General features: G+C 32.6%; 1 protein-coding gene across 2 annotated transcripts; it reads right to left on the bottom strand.

The window, feature by feature from the left end:
* Positions 1-1,134: 1,134 nt before the first annotated feature.
* LOC128229404 (protein FAM47E-like) lies at positions 1,135-14,677 on the bottom strand. 2 transcript variants are annotated; one of them, XM_052941312.1, is made up of 10 exons: positions 14,409-14,677; positions 12,561-12,717; positions 12,070-12,291; positions 11,395-11,558; positions 9,651-9,759; positions 9,091-9,348; positions 8,472-8,486; positions 5,483-5,647; positions 3,648-3,725; positions 1,135-3,157 (listed from the first exon to the last, which is right to left on the bottom strand). In XM_052941312.1, the coding sequence occupies exons 1-10, from the start codon at positions 14,483-14,485 to the stop codon at positions 3,023-3,025; spliced, it is 1,380 nt and encodes a 459-aa protein (XP_052797272.1). In that variant the 5' UTR covers positions 14,486-14,677; the 3' UTR covers positions 1,135-3,022. The 2 variants fall into 2 exon arrangements, with proteins under 2 accessions (XP_052797272.1, XP_052797273.1); XM_052941313.1 differs by lacking the exon at positions 8,472-8,486.
* Positions 14,678-14,911: the final 234 nt, after the last annotated feature.

The following is a 14,911-nucleotide window of genomic DNA, read 5'->3' as shown; positions in this document are numbered from 1 at the left end:
TAGCACGAAAAGTCTAGCAGAAAATGATATAAATAATTGTGAATTATGATAGAGAAATATCATCTCTCCTCACTGAGCGCAATCAATTGTTTCGCAAAGATTCATATCTTTAACTAAAGAGGCGTATAATTCAACATCTTAGAACATATTTCCATTACCAGATTTAATGGGGATTTATTAGTTAGGCTGGTCGATACGGAAATACCCGAGGACTGGTAGATTTCCTACATTTACAGTCATTTGAAACGCAATAGGGCAGTTTTTGTTAAAAGGCATCTGGACCGATGAATGATAAATGTCCCTTGAAAAAGGAAACTGCGACAGTAATGCGCAGTAATTGTTACTCTTGAAGATCTAAAGAAACAAATGAAGAACTCTTTTTTACTGTACCGAAGCGCACTTCTTTCTTTAAGCAAACAACCGTTTTCAGTGTACAAAAATAAATAATGTAAAACTGTTTTTACTGTACCGAAGCGCAATTCTTTCTTTAAGCAAACAACTGTACTCAATCTACAAAAATAATGTCTGAGAATAATGTATAACAGTCAAATAACATTTTTACTTTTTAATGGTAACATTTTCCTCAATTCACGCAGCAAAAAAAAATCATAAAAAAATCAAGCTAAAAATCACTTTAAGCAAACAACCGTTCATTTTTTTCTAAGAATAATGTATAATAATAAAATAATAATTTTACATTTCAAAATTAACATTTTCCTTAATTCACGCGGCACAAAATGCGTTAAAAATCGAGCTAAAAATTACCATTAAATCATTTTCGAAAATGTAATGTTTAAACTATGGTCTTTGAATGTCAATTGTTGTCTTCATTAAAATCATTATTTTGTTTTGCAGAATCACATTATGTATGAGTATTAAATATGAGACCGTAAAAACGAAAGTCCTTTAATAAGGGAACATTTAAATTAAAGACATTTTATGCCTGCCAAACATCAGAAATCACTTAATTCTATAAATCAAGCGAAATCATAAAGTTGGACCCATGTTTCATTACATCTCATAATTAGAAGTTAAAACCGTAAAATCTCATTATTTATTTGACCCTCTCACGCATAGCTCTCCTAATACTGTAGAATGATTATCTTTATTCAAACTGAACAAGGCAATATTCCATAATGGTTGCAATTTTATTGTCATTTCTCAACGCTATAACCACGGTAGGGACATCAAGGGAGATAACTTAAGCCCGCACTCAGATAAAAAATAAGCACACATTTTCGAATTACTCCCCTTGTTAAACCAAAAAAGTAGATAGTATATTTTCAGCGTATTTATCTTCATATTTTTTACGACAGTGTTACAGTTTTGGTGTGTTAAAATGCATGGAAAATCCCTAAACAACGATAACATAACATTTCGCTGTAAAAAGCAAATATAACAAAAGTATCTATTAAAATTATATATACTTAAAAACATACACATTAACACTTGCAGCTACAATGCAGCTACAAGCAAGCTACACACATATTATGTTTCATCGACTACACATATAATGTTTCATTGAAACAGTCATTTATAAAGCTTTTTTTGACATGTTATATGATACAACAGCGGTTTGGGGAATTTAAAAAAGACCATACATGTTAAGATAATACTTATTTTTTACCTTTCTAAGTTTCTTAAACAGTTATTGTTACAAACATATAATATATTTGTATCACTTTCTTCTATTATCAGATTACATGGTGTTTACAGAAATTGTATAGTATTTCAAAAATATGTGCATTTTTCCACAAAAACAATACTGGCCCAAATATCACAAAAATTCTCAAATCAAATCTCAATTTCAATCTCATTTTACCACATAAAAAGCATAGTATGATTGAAAATCCTGCATGTTTTTGTACTTTTTAAAAACGTATTTTCACATAAATTGTGTTGATAAAACATTTTGACAATATTTAAAAGAAAATTAATTTAACAAAAAAAAACAAACTTGAGTATATGTTTAAAGGCAATGAATTGTACTCAAGTACATTTTTCTCTGTAGAATATTTTTCTCTTGGAATCTAGACCAAAGGTTTTAATCAACGTACTGAAGGATATATAATGTGATTTTGAAATGTGTAAAAACATGTATTATTTTCAGAATGTTTTGATGCTATGTGGTAAAAAGAGTTGAGACTGAGATTGAGATTTGACTTAAGTATTTTCATGATTTTGGGGCCTGGTATATATGATCGGGCCATCTTATTAACATACAACAAAGTATCGATAGATAAAGTATCGTTAGATCAAGAACTTTGGTTAAATATGAGTTCAGTATTACAAATGAAATTGAACATATATTGCTTGCAAAATCTAATAAACTTTGTCTGAATTTTGAAATTAAACTTTGACATTCGAAATTGATTGTATTTATTTTCAGATATGACATGATTTTTGATGAGATGGCAGCCAGTTCAGCAAAGAATCATGCAGATATTTTTACTTGAGAGCTGAGCCCAAGACAATTGTAAAGCCCACACTTTCTATATTTAGTTACAACCATCTGACACTTAGACCGCAAATATTTGTGCATTACACACTTTTACGATTAAATGACATTAATTATGCAGATATTATGTGAATACAATATCTTGTCAATAAAAACACATTTAAACAAAAATATCACAGACAATGACCATTTTTAACTTATAAGTGAACCACATTATAACAAGTGTGAGGCATCACAAATAACAACATAAATTATAAAGGTGTCATTTATCTTCTTACTTTGAACCTTATTTCTGCTATATAATAACAAACAGTTAAAATTTTGTGATTTATCACAATACACAAGTATTACAATGTGAGAGTGCCCTTTGCATGTCTTAATTCTTTTTTCTTTACCATTACAATTTTGATAGTTTATGATTGTACCCACAATACACAAGAGTAGGTCCCTTAGTTTCCAACTGTAGTAGACTTTTCTCCAAATCTTGATCCATTTCTTCTTAATTTTTCATAACAATAAAAGCATGGTATAAAACACACAAGAGTCAATCTGCCCTATTCTTCGTTATTGTTGAGTTTTCTCGCCCTCCTCATCCTTCTGTCGATGACTCCGTTTCTTCTTTGATGCTAGCTCCGCCTCTATCCTGCGTTGCTCCTCCTCCTCGGCCTTCTTCTTGATTTCCTCAACCTCATCCAAAAACTGTCAGGAAGAGATGGAGGATATAATGTTTAATATACATGCCAAACCTAGGGGAACACAAACATTAAAAGGGCTAAACACCCGATGGTCCAAAAATTGGCAAAGACAGTATTTCCTAAACACAAGCCTAAAATTGTAAATGAGAGCTAGTAGAAAGCCGATAATACATCCCTTTACATGGTCAAAATAATAAACGCAACAGTCATGTTGCTGTCTCATCTGTGTTTCCCTGTTTAAAATAGCACATAATGGTTTAAACGTTTAAATCATATCTGTTTATAAGTACAAATAAATATACCCACACTATTTTTAAACTTACTGGGATTTATATGGTAAACAACACTAGTGAAATTCAAATTGGAAAAATGCGTATAAACTGCAAAAGATGCAAGTGTTTAGAAAAAACAAATATTGCAAGCATTCCTATGTGACAATGATTAAAAGGTGACAGCAATGGAGAAACTTGTATTACCAGTATGTAAGCACAAACCTCAGGTTTTCTTCTGCTCTTCTTATCTACAAATTCCTTGAACAGGCCAACTCCATGCATGGTAGCCAGTTCATTGTTCTGAAACAAACATGCCACTTCAAAGTTAATGTACAATAAAATAATATATTGTACAGTTAGCTCAGTGGTTAGCACAATCCCTTCTCCCCAAGGTGACCTTGGTTCAATTCCCAGCCTTGGCACATGTGAGTTTGATTTTGCGGTCACAAAACCAGACCAGTGCATTTCCTCAGGGTGCTCTGCTTTCACCCACAACACAAGACCAGACTCTCACATAACATAAGGCCAATGGGTGTGATAAATATACATTTTAATAGCATGTTTCACAATCAATGAAAATAATATCTAAATAATACACGGGTATCAAAAGTTTAATCAATAAAAACGGTACCAAAAACTGAAATAAACTAAATACTCTTTAGTGTTGTAGGTAATTTTGTTGAAGTACAGTGATTGTGCCATGGTAGATTTTTTTAACTCCATGATTACAATGAAACCTATCTAAAATATTTTGAATGGCATTCAAAGGCCCTTATTAAAGCCTTGCTCATTTCCTTGACCTCATACATTTCATTATCCTTAAACCCCTTACCTAAGCCTTGCTCATTTTCTTGGCCTCAGACATTTCATTATCCTTAAACCCCTTACCAAAGCCTTGCTCGTTTCCTTGACCTCAGACATTTCATTATCCTTAAACCCCTTACCAAAGCCTTGCTCATTTCCTTGACCTCATACATTTCATTATCCTTAAACCCCTTACCAAAGCCTTGCTCGTTTCCTTGACCTCATACATTTCATTATCCTTAAACCCCTTACCAAAGCCTTGCTCATTTCCTTGACCTCATACATTTCATTATCCTTAAACCCCTTACCAAAGCCTTGCTCATTTCCTTGACCTCATACATTTCATTATCCTTAAACCCCTTACCAAAGCCTTGCTCATTTCCTTGACCTCATACATTTCATTATCCTTAAACCCCTTACCAAAGCCTTGCTCATTTTCTTGGCCTCAGACATATTATTATCCCTAAACCCCTTACGAAAGCCTTGCTCATTTTTTCACCTCAGACATTCCTTAATCTTTAAACCCCTTACCAAAGCCTTGCTCATTTTCTTGGCCTCAGACATTTTATTATCCCTAAACCCCTTACGAAAGCCTTGCTCATTTTTTCGCCTCAGACATTCCTTAATCCTTAAACCCCTTACCAAAGCCTTGCTCATTTTCTTGGCCTCAGACATTTTATTATCCCTAAACCCCTTACGAAAGCCTTGCTCATTTTTTCGCCTCAGACATTCCTTAATCCTTAAACCCCTTACCAAAGCCTTACTCATTTACTTGGCCTCATACATTTCTTTGTCCCCAAGCCCCATGAAAAGCATGCTCATTATCTTGGCGGCAGGCATTTCTTTATCCTTAAACCCATTACCAAAGTCTTGCCCATCTTCTTGGCCTTAGACATTTATGTATCCTTAAATCCCTTACGAAATCCATGCTCATTTTCTTGGCCTCAGACATTTATTTATCCTAAAATCTCTTACTAAAGCCTTGCTCATTTTCTTGTTCTCAGACATTTCTTTATCCCCAAGCCCCATGAAAAGCATACTCATAATCTTGGTCTCAGATATTATTTTATTGCTAAACCCCTTTCAAAATCCATGCTCATTGTCTTGGCCTCAGACATTTCTTTATCCTTAAACCCCTTATCACAGCCTTGCTAATTTTCTTGACCTCAAATGTTTCTTTATTGCTAAACCCCTTAAGAAATCCATGCTCATTTTCGTGGCCTCAGACATTTTTTGATCCTTAAACCCCTTACCAAAGCCTTGCTCATTTTCTTGGCCTCAGACATTTCTTTATCCTTGAGCTCCTGAGGGTCCATAAGGGGCTCCTCTGCGTCCCGTCTTTGCCAGGATTTAGGGTCCAGATACCAGGCCCCATACTTGAACTTTACCCAGCTGGGCTCATACTGGCCCGAGTATTGCTGAAAGAGTAGAAGGTTATTTTTTAATCGTTCAGGGAAATTAACATCATCGGAAAACCCTTGGTACTCTATTATGTTTTGTACTTAATCGTGTAGTGTAAACAAAATGCGTACAAAGGGTGCCAACGATGGGAAACTGTAAGACCATATGCTCAACTGGCCAAGGCCACTGATAAATTCAATAGGCAAAATATAGGATAACGTAAAAAAGAGTTGGCTTTTTTTGTGTGTGTTTTTAATTTTAATGCATAAATATGTTTAACTCATTTGTCTTTAAAGAAAAAAAGCATATATGTTTGAAAAAAAATATCAGCCTTTATATATGTTTTTTTTTTTATTTATAATGATGAGACAAAATATTGCTAACATTTTTTTTATCTGTACACAAATCAATGCCTTTTTTGATTTGATCATTAAGGTCAAATGACTAAAACATAATAACCTATATTTAAGCCCCTTTTATATACTCTAAGGATTGTAGAAATAGTTGGAATTTTACTTTTTTATTTTTTAAAAATTAAGCCTACATCAAAAGAAAAAGATTTTTTTCTGTTATCTTAAAAAAAAATAACATTAAGAAATAGGTGTGCATATGTTCATCAGTGTTAAAAGTATGGACAATAATTTAATATATATGTATTCTTATGAAAAATTATCATTAAAACGGTAGCAAGGGGGACAACTCTGGTTTTATCAATTGTGTTGTAGGAATTTCTGTGCATTTATTTTTAACAAAACCGAGAGGCTGCAAAACACTTCGTATGTACAGTTACGTGTCATTTAGGCAAGTGTACATTGTACAAGTTTAGAAGGCAATGTACGATAGCACAAGAAAAGTTATTCATGCGAGTATCTAGAAACCTACAAGAACAGGTTTAACAAAAATAATTGCAAACAACTTTTTAAACTCAAATGCTACCTTTACATGTATGTGAAGCTACACATACAAGCATACCGGTACATAAACATAGTGGTTCGCAACCTCTCTATACAAATGTATTAAGATAATGATAAAACTTTGTTGATCAATAATTAAATGCTACTGTTAAGTGTTGTTATAAAATATTTTTTCATGCAGCATACATGTATATACACATAGTGGATCGTAACCTCCCTACACAAAAGTATTAGCATCATAATAAAAACTTTGTTGAATAATAATTTAAATGCTACCGTTTTTACAAAATATCTTTTCATTCAGGTAAAAAATAGAAATTTCATTTCAGGCCAAATGTTATCTCAAGCTCTGTGTATAAGTATTTGTAAAACTTTGCCAAAAGCAAAAAAATATTATGTGCAAAAAAAACTACCGGTAGTTTTTGCAACCTATCCAAAGCACAGGGGCAGCATGCATGGTTATGCCACACCCCTATTGCCCTCCTCACCCCCATCAATAAACAAAAAGGCAAAAATTCACCCAAGGATTATAAATAATGATGGGGGTATTGTTACTTGTAAACTAAACACAGGAATGATCATTATTTATAAGCCTGGGATTTTTTTTGCCTTTTTGGTAATTGATTGGGGGTGGAGGGGGGCATGGGGTGTGACATAACCCCGCAGCCTCCCCCTGTCATCAAAAGCCTTCTGTAAAGCAATTCAAATATCCATATAAAACATGAAAAAGATGAGAAACAAAACCCATCTGAACCAAAAGCTCTACTTAACTATGAAAATTATTGAAAGCAAAACTGAACTTAATCATTTAAGAATGATATTATTGCCAATCCTCACTACTAATAATGATGAAATTATACCAGCTATAAGCGATGATTGAAATAACATTCAAATACACTATAGTAACGTATCAATAGTTTGATTAATGTTTTTAAGGAATGTTTATGGGCCAATCGGATCATCCGGCCATTTTCCATCGAAAACAACCTTGGATATATGCTGCTACATCAGTAGAAATAGTTTGTAAAATTTTAAATAATAGTAATTATAATTGATAATAATTACTTATTATAACTAATTGTAGCTTTTTTACATATATTTTGAAATTCGAAATTGATCACCAGTGAAGTGTAATATTGCATAAATATTTAAGATTAATCAGAATCAAGTCCTTAGGTTTAACTGCGATATTTAAATCACAAGGCGATCGACTTGCAGCGTAGTTAAATGTAAAAATTTCTGACATTGTAAAATTGTCAATATACATCCAAGATTATTCTCGATAGAAAATGGCCGTCACAGGTGTTACAAATGATTTATGGGCAAAAACAATAAAAATTCCCATAAGACATCATGGGGTTTTTGGAGGTTTATGGGTTATTATGATATTATCATTATGCAAAGGGGTACGATTTGGGGGATAAAAGTGCAAATGAAGTATGACGGAACTTTTTCACTTTATCTTACAATGGACAAAAGAATCACCTTAAAATCATCATTTAGATTTGTCCTCATGTCCGGGCATATACACGTCAGGACTAAATCTCTGGACAAAGCTATTGATTAGCTTGTCATATATGACTTAAGTGACACCAATAACTCAACTGCATTAGGATTTGAAGTGGTGGTGAGAGCTGGGAGGGTAAAAATATTTTTTTTGTTATATTATTTCAAACTAACTGGGACATGGCGTTAAAAAGGTAACAAGATACATGAATATGTTCCATTAAAAGTTCGTACTTTGTATACTGTTCTTAATAAGTTTGTCCAGAGACTATAGTCCATTTGTGTATAATATAGAAATATACTGATTTTAAGTTTGTTGAACTTATTCTGTATTTTGTAAGATAAAGTGAGTTCCTTTTGTGATCATTATTTCTTTTTAAATGTGATTTGTAACTACATTTTACTACAGTGGAATATGTACCATTTCTTTCTCTTTCTGAAAATTGTAAGCAAGAGTTTTTTAAAATATATGTTTTTTTAAATTGTAGATTTAAGTTGGTTCCTACACTCTCCAGATTGACCGATTTGAGAACTTCTTTTATTTTTTGTCTTGGAATGAGCCAATTTTTGCATAAATGTCTGGAAACCAGTGATATAAGACAGCTGACAAAAGCTTTAAGAAAAAAATGGCAGTTTTTCTAACATTTGAGATCTGTTCAATTGGGAGTTATCTTATATATAACTGAATTGAAGACATTGATGCCTAGATCAGCTTATTCTGAGACAAAAAAATAAAACATGTTTAAACTGTCAATCTCTGTCAATCTGTGAGAGTGCAGCTTTAATATACAAAACAACAGATATTAGTTTTAAAGCATCCAATGAAATGGTTTATGCATTGTTGTTTTTTTCTTTTAATCTAACAGTTTTCATATCTTATTCTTAAAAAATCAAAATTCCTTGCTATTTTAAAAAAAATATTCATAGTTTAAGTGTTTTTCTTCAATTTTTTCTGAAGGAAATTGAATTCATAACTGTATAACCTTAAACACAAAATTAAATTGAGACTTTAAGGACATAATTATATTCTGTTGTCTTACCCAAGTAACTTTCTTTTTCTCCTCAGTCGGCAGGTTTTTATTCTGCTGCTGCTGTTGTGGTACAGTTGCTGACATCCTCAGCTCCGGGGGAACGTTAGTCAGCTCGACGACATGAATGGGAACCGATAGGGCTGGCTTGGTCTCATAACCGCTGGCAAACAGACTGGTTATTGTGCTTTCTTCAATATTGTTACTCTGACCTCCAAGACTGGAGACCCAGTCACAAAACTCTTTCGTAACTTTCTTTATATGTTCTTCCTGAAAAGTGTAAGGTGGTTCACATATAGTTACAATGTACACATTGCACTTTATACCAATGATTTTATCAATGTTCTGTTTCTCATGAATAATTTCGTTTGGTAATATTCATGATTCAATGAACTTGCAAATTTTAATTTTCACTTAATTATAAAATGATACTGTGGTTTAAAGCTGCACTTATGTAAACAGCTGTGATTCACACTAAAATGGTGTTGCGACTTCTTATTTTAAGGCTTCGAAAAAATGGTTGAACACATATTGAATAGCAAGGACCTTTCTTGTTGTCCTAAATGACTCACCTGTGAAGTGTCTGTGGGTTTTTCTCCTGTTTTCTTCTTGTTTTTCCGTTCCTGTTCTTCCTTCTTGGAGATCCATTTGTATGGGTTTCGTACGACCCCCTCCTCTGTCCTGAAACGTATACACAAAATGTGTGAGATGACATTTATGGAGTGAGCATAAATGAGACTTAATGTATAACATAACATTATAAAAACATAATGTTACAATAAACATAATGTAATATTGAGTGACATTAAGTAAAATAATAATGATTACGAATTGGCAAAGTGAACAAGTCCTTCTTAATCATTAAGATTTTACTTCAGGCCATCTTAATTACTTGAATACAACGGCATTCGCTGACACATCTGAGACAGGGAGTGTGTCTAGGGTGAGCGGACCTTTAAACACCCACAAAAGTTGAAATTCTTAATACTTAAACATAGTAAAATGTACTTAATGATTGCCTAACTGCAATTTCATTGGCTGAAAATGTAGAATATTTCATGTTATATGACGGCTCAAAAACTAAGAATTAATCATTGAATGCTTATTATTTAATCTGATCTACTGATTCACGACATGTCTTTACTATTCAAACTGATCTCCTATCTGCAGAGCTCTTTCAGCAGCCAACAGATGGATATGATTTAATGGTGTAAAACTAGTTCACTACAACTAAATCTGTCTATCAATTCGAAACTTATAATTCATCAAAATCAAATCAGAAAAGTGTCAAACTGAAAATAATAAAATGCAACATACAAAACTTAACAGTGAACAGATATGTTACAAAATAATTTCATTAAGAATGCCACTGAGTAAATGGCAAGCTCATCTGCTTTTCAGTCGAAACAGGGGCTTAACTCAACAATTATTGAACCCAGAGTTATGTGCCTTAATAAACATGTTTGTATTATCTATGGCAACATGTATACCAAGTTTCATTTGAATTCTTTGAATTTTTGGGTGTGTTATGGCAAAGGTTTAACTTTTTTCACAACAACAAACAACACCGACAAGGCTATGACATACCTCGACTATTTTTCTTAGAAAAACAGACAAGCTTTGGTTCAATGAAATAACACAGAACAATATTTATTTGTAGAATTTCTTAAAGAAAGAAACAGTTAGTGCAATAACATTATAAAGTCGCTGTGAAAACCATAGCAACAACTAGTGAAACATTTTCATCTTCACATACCGCTGATACCAATGGTCACGCCAAAGTCGGGACTGAAAAGTCCTTGACCCTACCTTTGACCTGTTCCATTGTGTGAATGTTAACAGTGACATAATGTAATATACAAGAATAAAAGGTAAGGAAAGTGATTTGGAAAAGAACAGTGAACTGTTTTTAACATTTTAATTAATCTTTTTCGGCTTTCACAAGGTTTTTATCAGGGTAATACAATATAATTATGTAAAAAAAATCAAATAAATAAAAGTATGCCGTATTCATGTTAATTAAAGCATTATTTCGATATTAAACACCATTCTGCATAAATAAAGGCCTAATGTTAGCCTAGTGTTTCATAACTGTGAGAGATATGCCCGCAAAGACATAAATAAAAAGAAATATTACCCTACATGTACATATTAATATATAAGGACATGACTTTATTGAAAGATAAGTATCATTGTGTTAAAAACAGCAGTAGGACCCGTTTAGCACAAAACGGATGGGAAAATTAATATTAATATCAATTGAACATCAGGCCAAATAATTTTGGCATAACTTTAACATAAGGGGCAATAACTCACTCTCTTGTGTCTGTTTTGACATCGTCCTCCCTGGCTGAATCCCTCCCCTTATCACTCTCCACACTGTCCCCTTCTTCGTCCTCTTCCTCCTCAGCTAGAGAGCCCTCCTCGTCATCGATCATGTTCATCTCTGGGTCCAGAATGTTCATGATGTCCTCAAACAGCTGGCAAAACAAAATTAAAATGATGTACAGTCAAAACTTGTATTTCAAAGTCGGTGGGACTAGGTTAATACTTCAAGGCAACAAACATTCAATATAACCAATGTGCAAAAAGTGTTAAACTAAACACAACACATTGAAAAAGTTCGACAAAACCAGAACATCGAGAGAACAGAGTGTGAAATAGCGAGTTTTGAATGGACATTTTTATGGCAAAACTAGCTGTAGTCATGAAAACACTTGATACTAGTGACTCATAAATATTTTTTTAAAGTTTGCTTGCATTATGACCCATCAAAATAATAACAAATATCAAACAGCTTTAATATACTAGAATTGTGTACCACAATTTCTAAAAATATTACCAAACTTTTTGACTAATTTTCTTTTCCTAAAAGTAGTTAAATTCTAACTAAGTAATATAAATATACCTTGATAAACGTTTTCATTGCTGAATTACTTCAGAATAACTTCAACAGATAATCTTAAACCCATTTAAAAAGACAGTTCATACCTCAGGGTTAACGCTTTCTTCTAAATGCGGATAAAGGGCGAGGGGATGTTGCGTGAGGCCATACTCAATCTGGTTAATGTGCTCCCGTCTCTGCTGCTGAAGCGGTGTCAAGCGAGAGTAGCAGATTTGATGTTTGGAGAAACGTTTTCTCACAGCCGGCTGTTTCACCGAGGACAGATTCTCACTGGAGTTTTTGATTGTTGGACCAAGGCCCTTTGATGACTACAAGAAATATAATGAAAGTTAAAAACACTAACCACTCGGCAAACCACTGGGCTATCCAGATAAACACAATTTTATGGATAAAGGTATTTGGTCTGATAAACATTCCATTAGTTTTATATCTATTGAGTATAATAGCTTTATATATACCCAGTTTAAAACAAAATGGTTTCTATTAACATATGCCAGTGTTAAAATAAAAAGTTCTTATGTACAGTTTATATAAAAAGACCAACATGAATTAACAATGAAAGAATTCGAATAACAACCTTAAGAGTAACATCTCCTTCAACTGGTGGTGGCAGACCATCCCGAAAATCATCCAGGCCATCTTTCAAAAACAGCCAGTTCTTGCCCACTAGGTTTTTGTCTGTGTCTGTTGGTTTTTTGTCTTTGATATATTTGGTTTGTAGACGTTCTTTATACCTGAGCAACAGAAAACAGAAGCAATGAAGCTACACTTGCCCATATACATTTAATACGGAATTCATCTAATTTTAAGTTTCAATAAAATTTATATAAGCGAGTGCTTCCAAGATTTTATCAATTTTAGTAAATGAATTTAATAAATTTCATATTCAATGACCATTGATGTCCTGAATACAAATTGAAAGACATAATATTATGGTGTTATAAAATGTCGCTACACAACAGCTCAATTAACAACGTCATTTGTGACATCACTTCAAGAGTTATGATACTCAAAAGAATGTATTAACTTGAATACTTATTCAAAGATCTATAGTGATAAATACATAAAACCTTGCTACATAACACACTCAATTAACAACGCAATACATTTATGATGTCACATCAAAAGTTATAACAATAGTAACATGTATTTATTGAAAATATATAATGGTGTTAATTCATGATCGTGATGTTGAAGAATAAATTAATATCAAAATATTTCTTAAAGCGACAAATATTTTCAACTTTAAAAAAAATAAAAAAATATCCGGATTTGTTGTAATATACAAAAATACAAAGTTATATAAAGTCAACAACAAAAGATAACGAATAAAAAAAGGAACTGAAACTGGGTGTATGGTTTAAATTACCATTCACTGATGGCAAGTGTTAAAGCTTCTGGAAACTGAATTCTACTCCAGGGATTTATAATCTCAGGACTTGTGTTAGAAAAAGATGATGGCAGCTCACTGCTTCTTTGTGATTCTGCTTTATTTTCGCTGGATGTTTGAGAAAAGAGAAAGAACAGGAAAGATAGAGAGAGCATGGAGGAAACGTGAGAAAAAGAATATGAAGACACAAAGACGTATACAGAAGAGTTACAATGTAAAAACACAAACTTCCAAAGAAATTGATTATTTTTTTAAATGATGGCTGCTTCAAGATTTGAAATATGTATATAGATGTACATTATAAAATGTAGCATGGAAACGTTAAAAATATTTACAAGCATGTATTATTCCAAAAAAAGAAATACTTATAATGGTATGCTATTTCAGACTATTGACAAATTTTAAATCATAGAAAGCAATGTAGGTAATATGGTTATGGAAGGGAACAAAGTTTTATACAAATCAGGATCATTTCAGTCCAGCTAACAATTTGGCCCATTCCAATTTGGTCCAAGGACAAACTTGGCTTGGTCCATTTTGGCCTACTTTTATTTAGTATTTTATGATATTCTATTGTCAACTAAAACAGAATAAATTTATAACTCTTTTTAAACATTTCTGATAAATGTTTTTTGATCATACAATAAAATACTTGTGCATCTGCAATACATTTTAGGAAGTAATTTTTAGCTAAAACTATGATACATGTATAAGAATAATGCCAAATTAAGCCTCAGGAATAAATGTCTGTTTTTGGTAATCGGATGCAATTTCATACGAATGCAGATCCACTCAATTTATTCAATTCTACATGTAAGAAAACAATTGTAGGAAGAATTGAACAACTCGGAAATGCTGACTGGGTTATATTGACTGATTCTTAACCCGAGTTCATACATTGTACATGTACATCAGACCAAGTGAACAACGTAAAATTTGGTCGAGATGATACTGTTTATGCTTGTCTGGTTATTTATTATAAAATGAACTCATTATTAATGTTATTTCAAATGCAATCTAATACAGATTCCTTACCAGGCCTTTTGTTGAATTTTCTTATTTTTTACAGTGTTGACAAGAGCAAGGTCGTATTTCTGTTCCGCAAGAGACATTTTTCCAGCTTAAAATCTTAGTTTCAGCGAGTGGAGAAAGAAATATTTCAAATATACAGATTATCAACTTTTCATATTCCAAAAATTCACATTATGACGTTGAATATTTGGTAAAAAGGTTTAAAAGACAAAAATGTTTCCCTAGTGACATGTAAACAAAGCTCTTCAAACGAAGGAATGAAAACTGTCAGCACTGTAAAAATTGCGCACGAATCAGATATAATTAATCAAAACGTCGTTTCTTGTAACGGTTTAAATGGTGACAGCCTTACCAAATTTTATCAACATAGGGAAATAAATACATGAAAATCGCCAAGTACATGTAAGATAGAATGGGTTAAAACAACCTTCAAACTTATTTCCTGCCAGAGCGAGTTTAATTTTCAACGTGACTTTTTCATGGGGACCGATCCGTTTCTTCATCGC

The sequence above is a fragment of the Mya arenaria genome, chromosome 3 (assembly GCF_026914265.1).
Source record: "Mya arenaria isolate MELC-2E11 chromosome 3, ASM2691426v1".
Taxonomy (NCBI): domain Eukaryota; kingdom Metazoa; phylum Mollusca; class Bivalvia; order Myida; family Myidae; genus Mya; species Mya arenaria.
Note: the sequence above shows the minus strand (reverse complement) of the source record. Positions and strands in the feature narration are given on the sequence as shown.